Genomic DNA, 19,674 nt, shown 5'->3' with positions numbered 1-19,674 from the left:
AAAAATGAGGAAGGTTAACAAAAATAAATGGGGTGATTTAATTGGAGATTTATTCATTTCAAATTAATACACAATTAGGAGTCACAAAATGTATAAACGTTAGGATTTAACCACCTATAAACCATATCACTTGTTCATATATTGTTAAAAAGTGTCAATGTTGTGACATTGCTGAGACAATGTTTGCTTTGTTCATTTGTGTACTTGTCTATATGTTACTTGGCTTTGGTTAACTACTTTTTTCATTTTCTTAGACCTTTTGAACCCAGAGATGAAATTCAAAGGCGTAGAGCTGCATGAGACCATATGATAACATTCCCAAGAGCATGAACGATGTTCTTATTGCTGAGTGTGCTGGTGCATCATTATGCCTATAATATAGTTACTCTCTCTTCAGATGCAATTATCGTCTTACAGAGGAGTGTAAATCATAGACCTATCAGGTGTTAGTTCAGTGATCCATAAAGGCTTAGCTGGAACAAAGGCTACAAACCACAGTAAGTTGGTTCGGTTTCTCTCAGCAGATTTTGGGAACATTAAACCTGGAAGCTGGGATAAAAAATGGTCATGCATACATGGTTGTTTGTATGGTCTGGTGCCCATGTTAACACTCAAGAGGGAATGAATTTTCATTGCTTTTGAATTGGAATTACTCTGTGCCCTTCTGAGGATTACAGGTTATGAAATTTGATGCATGCCGAGGCATTCAATAGTCTTGCCTGGCTTTGCATCCTTACGATAATGTGGTGCATTTCTGAAATCAGCTGTTCATAGAAGCAGCTCGTCTGTGCTGCCTCTTCAGGTTTGTTATTCATTGTTATAGCTTAGAATACTCTTGCATGTGCTTCATGTGCTTATTTAATTGTTTGTGTGTTTCTCTTCACAGGATTCCCTTGGTAAACCTCTAAACAAAGCAAAACAAGCAAATACATAAGCAACAGGTTTTGTACAACTGTGGGACTCATCTGGACTTTCATGAACAAATTTATTTTTCTAAAAATAAAAGTAAACAGATGCCAGTTCTTATTATTATGAAGAAAACTGTGGCATTTCATATATATAGAACTATATAGATGGAAATGAAACTAAGCATGCGGAGTTCTGTAAGGTGAGACATCAAAACGTGGAGTATCCCAAAGGCCACTGAAACACTGAACTGTGATACTGAACAATGTGCCAATAATGCCATTATGTGCCACAAACTGTACAGAAGGGACCTAACCTAGGATTCCATTGATGGTTAAAAATATGATCAGCAAACCATTTCTGACTCTATTCCTCCATCATTCATTACCCCTTTTTTAACACAAAGCGAAGAAAAGAAAAAAAAACTTTTTGAATACATTTTAATGTTGTTCAGGAGTTGTCGCAACTTTCAAACATTTGTATGAAGCACTATACAATTATGAAAAAAGTTGAATAGCTTTCTATAGGGTTGGTGGTACAGTGCATAATTTTAAGGCATTTCCATAAGATCCTTGGTTTCCCGTTTGAATTTGATCTGGACTGTCTATTTTTATACTAAGAGTGAGAGAAATATGAAGAGACAAACTAGAAATCGCATTGGCAACACAAGCAGTAGAGCCCTCTTGTTAATTAATATCAATATATTTTAATTACCCCTTTAATTACCCCCTGGTGTCCAGTGTGAGAAACAGACTCTCCTGGCCACAAGCCTAAGATGATCCTCATCATTAATGGATATTATCTTTTGCATCGCTTTTGTGCATTAATGCAAACTTGTAATTGTTTTCTTCCTTTTATTGTAAAATTTCTTTAAGCCACAATTAGCTTTTTAATGCATACCATATGTTGGTGGCAGTATCTCTCATGGGATGTCTTGGAGAAACATTTAAATCTGATGTGGACAAAATGATGTACCCAAAGTTTAATGCAAATGAGATTGATATCCTCCTCTTTGAATTCTGCTTTCACTGGAATGAGAGGAAAAACAGAGCAAGCTCTTCATGTATACCCTAGAGAGGTATCTTTGGAGTAAGTAAAGAAGAAGGAGTCAGACGACATTGGGGGAAGTGATTAAGCCATTTACTGTTTGGTCCATGCTCTGGCTAATATTTAAGTGCAGTACGCTTAAATGTGACTGAACTGTAGTATATAAAAAGTCTAATTTAAAAATCTGAAAAAAAGAAATGAATGAATGTTGTTTACCAGAACAGATAACAATAAAATGTGAAAAGAGGAATCTCATTATTGATTTTACTCAGAAAGATATTTATAGAACTTGCAGTGAACACTGTTATGTTTACTAGGAAGTCTGTAACAGACATTTTATTGCAGCATTCTTACTGTCATAAGGTTTAAGTTGACCAGGTCTATTTACTGTGCTTATTTGTGCCATTTCACTGTTCTTAAAACACACTGGCTGGGTAATACTACAGCCTTTTTCTGTTACCTACTCTGAATGCTTTTACACTCCTGTAAGAGATAACTGCCTCTTTAACCTAAGATGTGAGTCCAAGCTTGTGTCGCTGCTGCCTGATTTAACATTTTTATTGAAAGTAAGCATTTTTAAAAGTCCGAAGGATATAAATTGATGTAAATTACAAGTGTAAATGTTTTTTTCTATATCCCTACTTCTATTTGTGTACCTCTGTGTTGTAGTTTTTAATTGGGGGCTTTTTTTGGAAGGGTTGGGGGTTGTGTCTTTCAATGTTCACAATGGATTACAAAAGGTATTCTTCCATTACATTATCATTGTTGTGCCAAATTCCTTCCTTGTAAATTCAAGCAGTATTTCTATAGCATTTTCAGTGAAAACATTTAACACTATTTTTTTAAGAAAGCTACATTTTAAGTACACTTATGTCTGATTGCAGAGGAAATATATTTTAACCTGAAAAGGACCAAATTTGAAGGCAAGAGAACTATTTTCAAGAGAGTTATCTTAACGCACAATTACTGAACAAATGAACACTTTCGTCAATTTCCCTACGGGATCAATAAAGTCTTATCTATCTACCTTTGCACGGGCTATTACACAATGTTTTCAATCTGTATAACGTACTGTACAGGAGATGGATGCCTTATATTTTTCAAAATCAACAGGCTAATATTATAAAAAATAGTCCTGCAAGGGAGTCGTTCAACAGATTTTCAATGTATCTGAGGTTTTGAGGTTGAGGGCAGTTTGGAGATCCACTAGAAACTATGAAACGAAATGCACAGAATTATGGAAATGTGTAGACTGATCTCATGCCCAAATTTCACTTCAGTTTTCTTCATGGAGATGTTACATTGTTTAAACTGAAACTTGCTGCTTTATTAATTATATTAACACAGTAATACAGTAATTGTGTTGATCATTGCGGAGTAAAAATATTTAAAATAGTAAATTAGAGATCTGTGCAGATCAATATAGAAAGCTGTTTTGGGGGATTCTTATCTTGTGCTTCAAATGTACAGTAGAACAAATAAACACATATGTCTTCTAAGGAATATAAGCTGGTTCACTGCTCCTAAAAATGTTTGACACTACCATTACATCTCACAGATACATTCTGGGATCACATACTGTATTTCCAACAAATGCTTTTCTGTGTTTTGTACTATTTATACATTTCTTTCTCCAGAAAATATGCCCTTAATCTTAGTAACAGTCAGGCATATACAGTATAAGGTGTTTGCTCTGCACATTGTATGGGACACTGTATTGAGATTTTATTTATGGCATTGTAAGGCACAGCTGTCAACTGTCTGATTAAGAAATTAGATCTATTTTGTCTAAACACATGGAGAAAGCAAAATATTCAGTGATGCGATTCATTAATTCTCTGAGAGATATGCACAAAGCCAATCATTTAGAGCCTCTGACAGGAGAAAAGCCACACCTGGCTTCTGTTACATATTTTATTTTTTCGAAGTGCGAATCTGACATTGATTTAAAACCATTTCATAAAATCATCTGCTCTTAAAAGTACCAGAAATTGCAACGAGTGAGTATGGGTCTCTGTACAATAAATGCCATACAGCCTTGTTCAATAAATGTTCAACAATATTCTCCGATGAAAATAGTGAAGAAAAAAAACTTGACAGACATCCCAGATGAGAGGATAGTTCACATTTGAAAAATGTCATCTCAATGGAGACTGTTTTTGTTGACTAATTCTAAAGCAAGGCTTGTTGCAGAAGATTGTCTGATTTTCTTCTCTTGTGTGTGGTATATTACAATACAGTTTTCATGTCTCAGAACTGCTGTACAGAATTTTCAGAGTTCAGTGATCGCCTTTGCGGTTGACATTGATACAGTATGTGCAAGAAGCAAAGGGCTGTTGAGCATAAAATGCTAAGAGGCAAAAATTGAAAAGCAAACAAAGTAAGGTTAGGTGAATACCAGTAGCAGATGTGTGTGTTCTATATCTGGGGTAACCCCAAGAGAATGTTGCCCTTGTATTAAAAACCAATGGTAATTTAATATATATACAAAAGTAGAATAACTAATAAAATAGAAGGAAATTTTGTAATTCTTCAAACATAATAATTATGGTTCTTCCAAACCCTTTAAACCGTTGTCTTATATTAATGAATAAGATACAGTATGTTCTATGGCAGAAGCGCAGCAAAAAGTATTTAATTTAAAAATATACAATGTATGTACACAGTACATGTTCAGCACAGTCTTTCTTGTAATTTGTACACTGCTGTGTAAAATTCGTTCTGTGCAAAAACACCTTGCATTGTTATGCTTTTATACACTCTGTTTTTTTGTGCAGCCACCATTTGAACACTTACATGTTAGTCATTTTGTTTAAAGTAATTTTGTCATCCTGATAGACAATCAGTGAATTCGATTTGATAGGTAAACGAGGAAGTATAGCCACGTCAACAATTCTTGGGCCACAGTTCATCTTGAGTTGTTCTGATCATGTACTGTATTTGAAGACTGACCGAAGAACATTAAGGATTGCTGAATGAGACATTTGGTTTCTTCTCACCTAGTTGTGTTAATAACACTACGATAAAGTTGTTATACTGTACTGTAATAGTGTAAAAGACTAGTGGAGGTTGTGTGTAAATTGTTGATGACCTTAACACGTTGTAATCAATTGCATCTGAGATGTCTACGACTTTTGCACAGCAGGGTATATTGTCATGAGACTGTACAGGTTGAGGTTTATTGCAAGTACTCAGATGATATACATTAATAAAGGAAATGAAGGAGCACCCTTTTAGTCTCACATTTGGGGCAGGTTAATTAAGTGCTCAGTTGTCTGAGAACAAGTATCAGAAGACAGTATTCAGTTCAAACTAAGGATTGTTGTGGTGTATGAAAAGCATCCAGTACACCAGGACAAAATCAGCAATGACTAAGCAACTCTTTCAAGTGTGAAAAATCAGCACCTCTTTTTTTTTACCATATTTTTTCTAAAACGTGCCATCAATGTAACTAGGATACAACAGGGACTTTACTTTATAGTCTTGCTTACCAGATTCGCTTTCACAGATATTGTGAAACTGTACACCATGCCAAGGGATAATGCATTACACATGAAACTGGTAAGTTTCAGTAATTTTTCTCAGTTTGGAAGACTATTTTAGAATGTTTTCCTTCTGGTTTTTTTTTAATGTTTTTAAAAACCTCACGTTGTCTACAAAAGCTGACCTTACTGTAACTTATTCTGAAATTGAAATATAGTCTGGTACTTTGTTTCACACTTATATGGAAATAAGATGCAGGCAGCAATATTTTTGTGTTTAATGTACACATACTGTATAGTGTGGTAAAACAATACAAACTCTATTACTGTATGTTCTTCATGAGTTATTTGGTGATAAGATTTGATTGAACTTGCTGTCACCATTTTAAGCACTTTTTAACTTATATTTTATCATGTTGACATTTTTTCATAAAAAAGAGGTTTTGGGTACCAGAAGCACTTTATGAATGTGATATTAACTGTTTAGCTAGAGTTTCCTGCTCATGAAGCTGTTTAAGCCATGTATTAGATCTTTTCAGGGATTTGGACAAGACATTTTATTTGTCAAGGAAGACACAAATAGAATATATAATTTTAAACTGAACTGAAACACATTTTGGCACAGTACCACAGGCCTTTTTGTCATATTAGCTACTACCTAACTATGGTTCCCATGGGAATTCTTAACTTGCTGAAAGAATGAACGTTCCTACTGATGGTATTATGATTTTCCCACAGGGAAATACTAGAGATACTGAAATATAAACCCCAATTTGTTGAACTACATTATGTGAAGAAATAGGTCAGCTTTTCTTCTTGAGGTGATGCATTTTATTTAGCCAACACTGCAATCCATAATGCTACAGGAAACTTGATTAAATTTCTGTTGTTACCATAAAATAAAAATGTTTGTACTTAGTGGAATCTTTATCTTTTTATATTTGTGTTTAATATATCAAGGAGTACCTCTGTTCCTTTTGTATACAAGTATAAAATATGAAATTATATACATATTATATATATGTATATATTCACACAAATACATACAATATACATATACAGACATGCATTTATCAATCATATGCAGATGCAGTTACTGTGTCAGTTAAATGTTGTATAATTCTTTTTGATTATTTTTTTTAATTCCTGTCTTATGGATCACAGTTCTATATTCTTTTTTAAATATTAGCAAGATGTTAAATTTCTAGGTGATCTTGATTTGTTTACTCTTGTATTTCTGAGCTCTGTATTTGAAAGCACTGTAAATGCGGTTCTCATCTGATTCCTCCTGTGTACACTTAGTACTATGATGTTGCTATTAAAACTATAAAATCACATGGTTTGTCTTTCTATTAAAAATCAGTGACTAATTTGTAAAACAATAAAGTATTTCCTTGATTTCCTTGAGAAATATCAGATAAATTGTTTTGAGTTAAATGCTGTGTTGATTAGATCTCTTTTTAGCATAAAAAGTACATATTTCAATTAAATTATTAATTTGCATTTACAAAAAAACAAAAATAAGTGCTGTAATCCTGCAGACAATCTAAAGCATAACACATATGATTTATCTTGATTTCCATTTTCACATTTCCATTAATACAATATTAAACATTTTCCAAAGACTGATGTTCAAACAGTGATCTCTTGACAACCTGCTCAGAAGATGCCTTTGTCCACAAAAGCCCTAAAAACATGCAAAGTCAGTGAGTGGCAATGCATAACCTCAAATAAGTCATCTCAACCTTATCTTTAGATCCTGGGAGTTTCACATTTAAAATGTGGAAATGCACACTTCTTTCTGCAGTGGAGTTTTTCTTATCTGTAATTGTATTTCTAATAGGCTAGAAAAGGCAATGCAGAAAAAAAGAGCAAGGAGAATTAATTTCCCTGATGCTTGCTTGTTTAGTCTTTTTGAGTGTTCACCTTCACCGTGAACAGTGCATTAGTGTGATACCATGCTGATGGTATTTATTGTACGAGACTTTACCAGGACACCAAAGGTTAATGCTGCTGTGACACTTCTTGTCATTGTGGAGCTATACAGTGAGGCAGACACTTCTAACTGCTTACCTGACAGATCAGTTGCTGTTGCCAGAGCGTGAATTTAGTTCTACTTTCTTTCAGTAAAGATATGTTTTTGGAAGCACCTTTACTCGTCCTGTAGATTTGAAACCCTGTTTGTCTCTTAAATATGAACACACACTGGAATGACTGCAGGCCAGTAGTGGACTATAAAACAGCACAAAGTGGTATTTTTCAGAACTGTTGTGTCAGTGTGTCAGTTCAGCAAACACTTCCTGTTGGACTGTGCATAAAATAGATGAAATACAACTGATTATTCCAAATGGATGTAATGTATGTTTCTGATTAGAATGATGACTCTTTGCAAAGCACAATTCAGACCTGTAAAATGTGGGTGCTAGAAATGTGCCTTCTATTCCATGATTTTCTTTCCCATTCTAAAACATTGGTTGCCATTACACCATTGAACAAATGAAAATAATTTTAAATGGAGTTGAACAATTGTATTTTATTACTCCCAAACTCTCTTCTAACATCTGAAAATAAAAGCATTATTAAAAAAAAGATAAACAACCTCAGATCTTTGACCATACTTAAGAGTATCTCTTTATTCTAATTACAAAACCACAATTAGGTCATCTTCATAGACTCCAGTGCAGAATGTGGCAGTGCCAGAATAACTTTAAAAGCAGATACAAAACAAATCCATGTACAGTACAGTTGCCCTCTGGTATATCTCATCGGTTATCCTGATTGCAATCTGACTGTTCAGATCTCCATCGCTACTCTTTTGCATTTCTTAAGAGTTTATCAGAACAGTATTAAACTGCATAGAACATTATTCTATCAATAATGATACTAAATAGGCACAAATCAAATATGTTCTTGCTTCTCCAATATCTACATCAAAGGATATTTAACCATACAGAAAACCGGTTTCCGAGTCCAGTATTTCATTGGTGAAAGAATGATATAGAAGTGACCTTACTGTACAGTACATATTGGCTGTCCTCTTCATGTGGTTCTTACCTGTTCATTAACAATTCTAATTCAGCATTTTATCCTTAGAGCTAGAGCCCAGGCCAGCAAGCACGGGATAAGATGGAATATTCACTCACAGATGTAGACGGGAGACAATCACTAAACTGTCCCTGAGTGCTCATGTGCATGTGTTTCCCTGGTAGGATAGGCTCTGTATTTGACCATTCTGATAATGCATACGGATACATGGATTTAGATCCACCTGCTACTCAGAAGATGCTCATGGCATTAAATCTACCCTGTGGTATTGTTAGCGGTAGTCGTAGAAGACTCATATTATTCAGAGTCATGTGACGCAAGAATCCCAAGAGTGCCATTTTTTGCAAGGATGGGATTTGTCTGCAAAGATCCGACACATTTGGAACTGTATCCAGAACACATCTGAATTGCTTTTGCAAGTGATTATAATCCATGGTAAGTAGCAGGATCTCTCTGGTTATGATTTTATGACTGATTATCAGTCTATCATCATCTAATCCTCTTTCTAAGACTTTTAGGTCCAAGATTTTTTTTTTTTGCTGTTTCACCATCTAGTCATCTTCAGAGGGCTGTTTAGTGAGCCCTGTAATTGGGATTAATAGGGATTCTAGGTAAAGGAAGAAAATCTGTATAGCAGATGGGGATTAGTTAATAGTCCCCAGAATGACTTTAGTGGCTCATTTCGGCTGAATTCTTGCTTCAACATAAAGACTCTACTAACAACACTAAAATTAGGCTTTACAGTAAAGAAGTGCACAGCACTACAAGATACCCTTAACAGCACAGTAAAAAAAAATATTTCCCTGCTCTGGATGACCCTGAATTTACTGTACTTTACATTGTTTCGATTCCAAAGTAAAAAATTGTACAGTATGTGCATGAAATATAACTGTGCCAATTATAAAAATATAAAAGTGCGCACTCTTAAGGATAGAAAATTACTGGATATTTCTATTTAAGTAACTTCTTGCAGATGTTCGTTTTGAAGGCAGAGGACTCGCTGTGAGGGACGACGAATTAATTTGCTCTATTAAGTTTCGCGAAATTGGCCTTCATGACATTAAGAGAGTACTTACTGCGTATCAAAAGAAACCTATTTATGTATTGTTATTTTGAATGTTTTTGGAATATTTTTGATTAATTCATCAACTTTTTTAAAATGTTGATTGACCTTTACACTCGCGTGACTTTGACGCTGCATAACCATTAGTGAGAGAGTTGATTGGGCACAGGTGTAGAAGTATTTTAACCGTTTAACAAATCAAAGAAAGAAAAACAGACTGGAACAAAAGTATTTCCCGACGGTAAAACAAGGAGGTACTGTAATAGGAGAGACATACTGTAGGTAGGAAGCTGCTATTTTTATGTGTGTGAATAATGTTAATAAAGAGCATACTGTAGGTTAGGGGTAGTTTGTATTGTGTAATTCACCAAACAACAGTCAAGAATAACTTACCTGCACCTGTTCACAAATCGTTTCAAAGTATTTTGCTTTGTAAACAATAGGCGTTAATAGCGATCCCATGTGCTGCAATCACTGTGCAACTGCTGTTTGCTGTTTGCTGAAATGTGTCCGTGTTATTTACAGTTCAGTATGTGATGGACGAGGACCTGCAGCTTCGATTAATTGTATGAATATGCGTACGGTAGTTTCCAGAACATTTAATATCTTTCGATTGCGAGTCAGTCCCTTGGAATGTTATCTATATTACCCACAGTTGTATTAGAAAAATCCGCAAAAAAACTACAAAGTTACAGAAAACCGGAAACGCAACACTCCTATTAAAGAGGAATATCATATACAAGTTCCTTTCAAACGGAGCTATACTGTTGCTTGACACATTTCTGGTAAATTAAATGGGGGCGTTTTCAGACGCTGATCCCATTAAGGAAGATAATTGCAAGGGCTGTGGTTAAATAACAATGATTTTTTCACATGTATTAGTGTCAGCAATGGGTTACGTTTGCACCTTCTACAGAGAAGTCTAGAGCTTGCTGAAGCTTAAGTTGAATCATAATAACAGGCCTAATAGAAACAAATGTATCCATAATAACAATATAGCATTGTATTTAATGTGTTCTGATCAAGGTTGCTATGTGTAGTGCATTGTTCTAGAATCTAATGTGTAGTGTTGGTCAAAGACACCATCTCTGAAACACAAATTGTTTGTTCATAATTCATAGATGGAAAGATTGGCCTGATTTCCACACTTCCTTTTAGGAATCTAGTGCTGGTGAGCGCAGTCTGCAAGAGATACTATCTTGTAAGAAGTCAGAATCTGTGTTTTAATGTCTTAATGTCATTTCTTGATTGACCAGCACGTAAAAAAAACATTCCAAAAGTGGTCCAAATTTTTTTTTTAGCTAAACAGAATATATCACTTTTCCTGCATTTCAAATCCTCCCAAAAGCACAGCAAAACCATCAATAATTGTCTATGCATAGTAGAAACATTAATCCTAACCCTAGGTTGGGCCATCCTAGACCCCCTATCTAAACCTACAGTAGGCCTACAACGTACGGAGTTGAAGCTGGGCTCTAATGCCTCCAAACCTGATCAGAATCTTTTCAAACACCAACTATGAGGTATTGCAACTGTATGAGATGTGAATGTGATTGAGTTTTCAACATGTTTGTTTTTTGTTGTAACATGGAGCTGAATTTGTATTTGACATACTGTACATGTGTTTTGGCTATGCTGTGGGTAGGATTATAATTACCTCTAAAGCGTGTCTCAAGATATCCTAATGTTGGCTTCAAAATGCAAAAAAATAAGAGAGTTCAGCCTGTGGAAGGTTTTTTTTTTCAAACACTGAAATTGTGTTCATTTTTTACTGACCAGTGGGTTAACAAAAGTGGTCCCCCTTTTAAGCTAGGCCTTAAAAAACTGAGTTGAAGCTGGGCTCTAATGACTCCAAAATCAATCAGAATGTTTTCAACTGCTCTATATCTGTGATGTTGTGAGGTTTATTTTGGGGTCTGCTTCTGAACAACAGGAGATGTGATGGGATCCGACAGCTTTGAATCTTTCACCACTTTTCACAGAGCACATTTCAGGTGAAGCCTGAGGACATCTGTTGCATCAGAGAGCAGTGCTCCAGATAAGTTGTAGTTTTTAAATACTATGCTGTAGGAGAAGATTAATGCATTCCTGCTAATATTCAGTGTTTGCTGCAGCACAGAAACAAAATCCTAAGAGGAGATTCTGATCAAAGCAAAAACTGAAGTCTCCCAAGCATATGTACAATCAGTGGTACTTTAATGAATGTTCAGGGACTTAACAGAAGAGCACTCATATGAAGAACCAGGGAGGCCCGTGGGCTGATTTGATTAAGATGATTCACAACAAGGCAAGTCATCACCTACACCCCCAAGCTAAGTGCATCCCAATTCACAATGCAAGTGCTGTTTGCAAAAATCCTGCCACTAAACTTTAGAATCTGAGTAAGTTAATTGTATTCTACATTTGTCTCAAAAGTCATTTGACACAATCTAGACTGCATTATCTTTGGTCTCCCCCCATTTTGTTAGTACAGTAGTAGCCAAACGTCATGTATTTTGAATGTAAATTCAGCTGCATGTTACCAAAAAAGAAATGAGGTGAAATCTCAATCACATTCACATCACACACATTTTACAAAACCTTATAGTTGGTATTTGAAAAGATTCTGATTGATTCTGAAATCATCACAGCCCAGCTTCAACTCAGTTTATTAAGGCCTAGCTTTAGATAGGGGGTCTAGGACCACTTTTGTTGACCCGCCAGCCAGTCAAAAATGGCCACAATTTCAGTTTTTGAAAAAACACCCTCCACAGGCTGAACTCTCTTATTTTTTGCATTTTAAAGCCAACATTATGTTATCTTGAGTCAAGCTTTAGTGATAATTATAATCCTACCCACAGCATAGCCAAAACACATGTACTGTACAGTATGTCAAATACATAGGGTTAGGGTTAAGATTTTTGCAATGCATAGACAATTTCTGATGCCTTTGCAGTGCTTTTGGGAGGGTTTGAAATGCAGGAAAAGTGATTTACTATATGCTGTTTAGCTGAAAAAAAAATTCTGACCACTTTTGGAATGTTTTATGACCCACCGGTTAGTCAAATAATGGACAAAAAACCAATGTTTGAAAAAACACTTTCCACTTGCTGAACTCTCTTATTTTAATCAATTTTAAAGCCAATATTATGATATCTTGAGCCAAACTTCAGTTGTAATTGTAATCCCAGCCACAACATACAGTATACAGTAGTAACTAATAGACGTGTATTTTCGAATATAAATTCAGCTGCACTTTACAACAAAAAAGGAATGTGGTAAAATCTAAATTACAGTACATTTCTTTGTATACATTACAGGTGGTTTAAGTCCGCCAGATGATGGACTGGTGGTGTAGTGTTATAATTTTTGTGTCTCTGCCGCTGATGTAATGCAGACCAATAAATTAATTTTGTTCAGTGCAGCCAATTCTTTTCTTTAACACCAGGGGTATTTATTACATTAAAATTCAGATAAGAATAAGAACTGCTATGCTATAAAATCAAGCTAAAGACCATAAAATTATTTTTTTCTGGTGATTTTAATCTGATGTACAGTAAATCCCAGAACTGAAAAAGTCACATCACTTGTGAACTCCTTGCACTTTGTTTTTTTATCACTTCGCTTTTTTAATAGATTCCAAATGCTTTACAAGAGATATTGGCAGTAGCTTTGGGAGTAAACCTGACCTTTTAGGAGAATGATAGCAATTAATTATTTTTTTTAATTCTTTAAATGCTGCACCATATTTGGAAGACCTGACCAGCAGGGTGTAGATATTCTTGCTAATGAGAAATCTGCTACATTCCATGATTGTATTTGGGTTGTCTGCAACCTTCAGGGATCTCAGACATGAATTCAAACTGTGAGGAAGTTGTAAATATATGCACATTTCTAATTAAACTCCTTAACACATAATACTGAGTCATTTTCAAGATGGGCTCAATATCACCCTATATCTGGGTTTATAATAAGCCTCTTTCAGGCTTTGATGATTCCGCATGAGCAGTACAGATTTTGCTGATGCCATGGCCCAAGGGAAGAATGCCAGGCTACATTAAAATGTATTTGAGATGATCAGCTTCTCCTAGTATGACAGCTCTTGAATTCTTTAGTTCACATACATTAAGCAGTATCATGCTCAGCTGTACAAATGTCCAGATCAGTGAAGTGGACAGAAGATGCCAACAGCTGCCAGCCTGGTATTTTAGTGCAGTGATAGAACACACTCGCAAACAAACAGTAGCCATCAATGAAAATGACTGTCAGGCTGGACACATGAGTCAGAGGCAATTAGCTGATGACTGCTGAGATAGAAGATTACACTCGGAGACTGTCCTGGGATCGAGAGTAAGTTATTCTGTACTGAGTATCTGCAGCAGGCAAATGCTACAAAGATATATGGGATTTACTTTCCATGGATTGAGTGGTGTTGGCTGTGAAATCTTGAACAAATTTCCCAATCTATTCTTTTTGGTGGGGACATAAAGGTTGTACACATTTCAGGTGGGCAAATACAGTTTTTACACATCTCAAGCCCTCAGTAGTCTATTTTTTCATCGAGATAGCATTAATGTGTCTTTTTACTTAATACAATGAAGTTTATCAAAAATTGATTCTGAGCTCTGAACTTTAAGAGTTAAGAAACTTTAAAGTTTCCTTTTTTACCATCTTGTGATATCTGCTTATTAACAAAACTAATATCTCAGGTTCCAGTTTAACATTGCAGATCTTTGAAACTAAATACATTATTTCCTTAATTGCAAATTTAATATATATTACATGTTTTATTTTTGCTCATTTGTGTTAGCTGCAGCATTTCAAATGTGAAGGCTAAACTAAGGCAATAGTTTAATCTGCTTCCAGTGCTGTATCATTATTTCGGCTATGCTTCTACAAGATGGAGATGGATGTACTGTGTGTATTTATTGCATTGTATCTTGAATTAACTGTACAGTTATTCACTCAACATTTCCATTCTAAAGTTTAATTTAGTGTCGCTCAGCATCTGGCTCAGCTTTTATTTGTATTGTGTTGTGCCCTTCCAGGACTTTACCTGAAGGTACTATACAAATGTAATGTAGTATTGTGATAGTGTCACTTCAGTGTGAAATGCCCAAGACACAAACAGACACTGGCAAAATTGAAAGGCAGCTGGTTACCAGAGAAATAGGTTTTTAATGGGTTCAGTAACCCTATATAACTTGATTTAGACAACAGAGGCATGGGCATCTTTCCTGACAAAGCAATATCTTCATCTTTGTCTAAAGGATGAAACAATACGTTGGAGCATAATGCGACTCTAAAGCTATGTATCACTTTTTATGTCCCAGTTTTTCAGGTGCCTGTTTTATTTGAAGAGCCTATACACAGCTTAGAGATACCCTTGTGATAGGAGATGTACATTCTGCATGCAAGGTAAGTTATCAATGTGTTTGGTGTCAAAGATCATTTACTGTTTCTAAGCACTTTGTTTCATCACCCAGACTCAGCATTTCACAAAGATTTAGTTCAAATGGGATTGTGTAAGATTTGAAAGCAAAGATGTGTAAGATTTTGCAACACAAAGAGAAGACCCTTAAAAAGTAAATGAAAGCCTTCAAATAATAAATAGCTGCAAAAATAGCAGTGTGCTTACCTGCTTGAAGGAAAAAAGGACAATTTCCTGTCAAAATACTCAGCAAATAGACATCTTTCTCTTACGCAGCTTTAGAAATGTACAGTGTGTTTCAGTCTTAGAGTGGGCCTTTTCTTCTCCAGTGAGATAATATTGACTTATAATCAAGCAAAAGGAAATATTCACAGGTTGAATTATGTACTGTACTGTGTTTAATTTATGGAGGTTCAGGAGCAAGACCACCAAAACAGATAACACCTTCCCAGCATTCATTGCTGCTCATTCCTTTTCTTTGTGGAGACTTCTTGGCTTGGTCCACAGTGGTTGTGGGATGGAAGGAGTGGCCATATGGCTTTGCTGTTGTTCTCTCAGCCAGGTGGGTTAAGCCAAACCATTTACTGTATGTGCTTTGATTTCACTTTAATTGGTATCATTCAAAAACCTAAATTAAGGTAATGGCTTCTAAACTAAAGCTTAAAGTTTGTTTGGGTTTCATTCATATAAGCACATATGCAGTGATTATATAGCTGCAAAGGAACAAGTAATAGGTTTATTCCATGCTGAAAAAAAGAAGAAAGAGAACACAACGTTTCGGCCGTGGAGCCTTCTTCAGGTGTGAAGACCTGAAGAAGGCTCCACGGCCGAAACGTTGTGTTCTCTTTCTTCTTTTTTTCAGCATGGAATAAACCTATTACTTGTTCCTTTGCAGCCTACGCATGCTGACGCAGCTACCCACCTGATTATATAGCTGTATTTATATACTTATACAGTATACATACATACACATCTTTGAAATGAGTTGCAAAGACTGGCTTTCTCTCTAAAGAAGAACTAAAATCAGTTTTTCCTCCACGTTAAAACCCTGGAATTGCCAAGTGGAAATAAATGGGAACATTTCACTTTATATGGAACATTGTGCAGTATATTCAGGCGTATTAATTTGCAGATACAGAAACAGCACCTTGAACAGAGGCCTCTTAAAGGGATTAAAGCGCTTAATGTTTTTGGAAGGAACATCACCATCTGCAGTGCTGATGGGATTTATGTTATAGAAACAATACAAGGAACGTAATACGATCTACACTACTGTATGTGCACGTACTGTATAAACTGAATTGTGTACACTAGATAAACAATTACCCAAATTGCCCAGTTTTTGTCATACAGCATAGTTCTAATCCTTTTAGGAATTTTTAAAGGATTGTTAAAATGCCATTTAAAATGTCTGACAAAAGAAAGAAAGATGAAATGTAGAACTTGGCCGAGTAGGGGTTTAATGTATTGTCAGCCCAGTTTTTGCAGTACATTTTAGGACAGGGCTTCAGTGATTTGATTAAAACTTGGCAACCTGAAATCAAGTGTGACAATCTGCTGACTACCATGAAAGCAAATTGGCAATGTCTTCCATTAATAATGAGTTGAAGTCCGTATTAAATTGGTGGTATGAATCTGGATAGGTTTTTAACCATTTATCTTTGTGGTGGATGGATAGTGGGAATATAATGGAAAGACAGTTATACTGTGCCAGTTTTATTTTATTGGTTTATAAATCTCATATGTACCACATATATTTTGTATAGATTATACTGTACAGTATGTACCAAGTTGTCAGTTTCATGTCACCAAATCATTTCGTATAAAACTTGAATAAAGGTTAAATTTACATCACACATTGTCAGAACTATACAGTATATGTCCAGAATGGTGTATAATGATGTTTTTTATGCTTTTTGTTTACATTCTGGATATTGCTAGAATGAATTTAATCTCTGAGGGGCAGCTGACCCTAGTTTTTGAAAGTAAGATAAAATGTAAGATATTCCTTTGCATTAATGAGAATGTGGCTTGATTATGCAGAAGTTGGCTGTTTCAAGAAACTCCATGACCCTGGAAAGTAAATCATCAGCAAAGACTTCATATTACATTAACATTACTATTATTATTAGCCACCTGCATCTTATTGTCATTTCATGTTACTGTACCTCCAGGATTGTTGTTTTTTTATACAGGACTAAATAACTTGAATGCATGTTTTTTTTAAACAGAATACATTTGCCGTTTTCTTTTGCTTTTGTTGATGGCGGTGACTGAAATTTAAATTAATATCCTTTAATGACAAGACTTGTGTGTCACAGATTTTGAGATTTTAATATAATTTTGGCTTCCTGCCACTTTGACCTTTTGACTGCATGTCAAGTAATTTCATCTGCAGGCATAAAAAATAAGTCTTATTGGAGAAGCATTCCTGTTTCTCTTCTTTTATGATAATACTGCAGATGCGGTCAGCCATTTGGGAGAAATGTGAGTCCAGGTTTTGATAGTTCTCATGTAGTGGCCATGCAGCAGTGTAGCATACAGGAATATTATTTGGCCCAGTCTGCCATTCATAGCCTGAACTGTGTGCATTGGTGGTCACTGAATGCTCATCTCTTATGGTGGTCACAGTGAGAAAATTATCCAAGTCATATTTTCATTTTTCCATAAAGAGATATTTCAATTTGGAGATCCTTTTTGTTCCATAAAGGAATCTTTGTGAAGTAGGTGCTGCATCTCACACTGCCCAGACAGACTCACAGCATCACAGCTCTGTGGTAGCCATGCTAGGAGCGAGTATGTGTGTGCTAGTCATGAACTGTCCATGAATGATTACCCCCGTCAACCCTCTTCCTGGCACTTTTCCAGATTCTGCTCCAGGAGTGGGCTGTGATCCTTATACAGGGGTTGCTCATGTTGTCAACACAAAACCTATTGCATTTTGTTGGAGCTATAAAATATGTCAAGAATTCTTTCAAACCTGTGAATTTAATTGGATTAAGTCTCTCTATGTTGTAAATATTGTCAGAACTGGATCATTTTAGGAACATTTATTATTAACCTTTGAACTTGTGGTTCTAAGTAGTGTGTGACCAGCTCTGTAAAAAATGCATGCATGTGGATCTGTTAAATATCTCCAGCTTAAGCCTTGGCTCTCTCTTTTTTTAAATCTCCAAAGGCTTTTTCATGAAACACAAGGGAAGGGGTGGCAGAGTTGCATAAACTCAAAGGTGAAAGATTAATTACTTTCAAAAACCACAGTAAAAGAAAAGGAGAGCAGGCTTTAAAACATGATTTGAAATGGATTATGTTGTCATGTGCTCTCTACTGGGAGCAGTGCAAATGCTATACAAAGAGCAGTGAAAACAATAAAATTTGAGCCATGGGAAACAAATCAATTTTGGTGGAGTTTTGCTGTAAGCTGCTCGATAATGGCAGATGAAAAATTGCAGTGATTTTATTTACAAAAAATACAACAGTTCTGAATTAATGTTAAAATGGACCATGATGTTTATTCGTTTAGTTTCATGCTGGAGAGAAATGCATTGTGTTTGGGCCAAACTGGAGGTATAGGAAATTGATATTTATGCATCCTTTCCTTTGTGTAATTTTCAGTACACTTCACTGCTCTACTGGTTAGGGATACTGTACATCCAAACTGAAGATTAGGATCTGGTGTCTTTTTAATTAGAGTTTTCCTACAGGGGAGAAAGCATTAATCACAACCATGTCAAAAACATGGCATCAGAAATGATTAATTAATGATCAAGGTGACTATAACAAAGTTATTGGTGTTCTGCTCAGCCTATACTGCATCCATAATTGAGATTCCTGAAAACAGAAATGATTTCCCATCCTGTGATAGAAGCATAGCTAATATTTCAGGGTTGAAGTTCTGATATTTGAGGAATGTGTGGGATGTCAGTATTGAGATATTGTCAGATTTGTGGTTTTGTGTGTGATATTTAGAGTGTTATTATTTTGCAGAGCTGGAACACATGTAATTCCAGAGCGATGCAGGGTGGTATTAAAATAAACATTTTTACTAGGGCTGTGTACAAAAAAATAGGTAGATGAGGTTGGAAGGGAGGAGGAGATACAGTATACAGTACCATTGTACATATCAGTGACATTTTAAAATAATACAGTCTTGTGCATTTTACTGACAGACATATTTTGAGGTATAGGACACACAAAAAAAAATATTTCTAGTTTCTGTGTTTGCTTTGAATGATGTATCACCTAGGATGAAGGACAGAAAAAACAAGTGAATTTGAAGCAGGCATTTCCTTACTCAATACATTGTTTTTTTGCCATTTTAGAAAGCACAGTCATGTATCACAGTTGTTTCCCCAAGAGGTTTTTAATTAAATGGATGAGCTGAACCTGTACACCAGCACAATATCTTAAAAGGTGTTCACCTCATTGGTCTGTTTGTATAGGGTGTTTTAGATAAAATTAAATGTTCTTCTCAAATTTGTTTCACCTACTGATGGTTTAATTTCCTCTTGTGATCACATCTTTTAAAAATGGTAGACCAATCTTTATGGATATCTTTAACAACCCCTTCCTTCACTTCTCATATTTAACCAAAAATGTCAAAATTCATTCTGAATTTAGAAGCTGAAAATTGCCTTCTTCTAAAGACGACCATGTGTGCCGAAGATGTCCATCTATCACTTTATCACTGTATACATTTTGAGCTGGCTTTCAGTTTGAAT

The 19,674-nt window shown here is 35.4% G+C and overlaps 2 protein-coding genes across 4 annotated transcripts in view; both read left to right on the top strand.

Annotated features, from left to right (window-relative positions):
- ajap1 (adherens junctions associated protein 1) overlaps nt 1-6,846 on the top strand; it is a 51,563-nt gene extending 44,717 nt beyond the window's left edge. For all 3 annotated transcript variants that reach the window (XM_088616957.1, XM_088616955.1, XM_088616956.1), the window contains one exon: nt 887-6,846. In XM_088616957.1, coding sequence (XP_088473083.1) covers nt 887-908 — 22 coding nt within the window. In that variant the 3' untranslated portion in view covers nt 909-6,846. The remainder of the gene's footprint in view (nt 1-886) is intronic.
- Nucleotides 6,847-9,697: 2,851 nt separating this feature from the next.
- The window catches only part of LOC148642140 (uncharacterized), a 223,522-nt gene continuing 213,545 nt past the window's right edge, over nt 9,698-19,674 (top strand). Inside the window, exons 1-2 of the mRNA XM_088616739.1 lie at nt 9,698-9,825; nt 14,856-14,940. Of these exons, the coding sequence (XP_088472865.1) occupies nt 14,921-14,940 (20 nt within the window). The 5' untranslated portion in view covers nt 9,698-9,825; nt 14,856-14,920. The remainder of the gene's footprint in view (nt 9,826-14,855; nt 14,941-19,674) is intronic.

This window comes from Lepisosteus platostomus, chromosome 23 (assembly GCF_059453375.1).
Source record: "Lepisosteus platostomus isolate fLepPlt1 chromosome 23, fLepPlt1.hap1, whole genome shotgun sequence".
NCBI lineage: Eukaryota > Metazoa > Chordata > Actinopteri > Semionotiformes > Lepisosteidae > Lepisosteus > Lepisosteus platostomus.
This window is presented reverse-complemented; position numbering and strand designations above follow the sequence as displayed.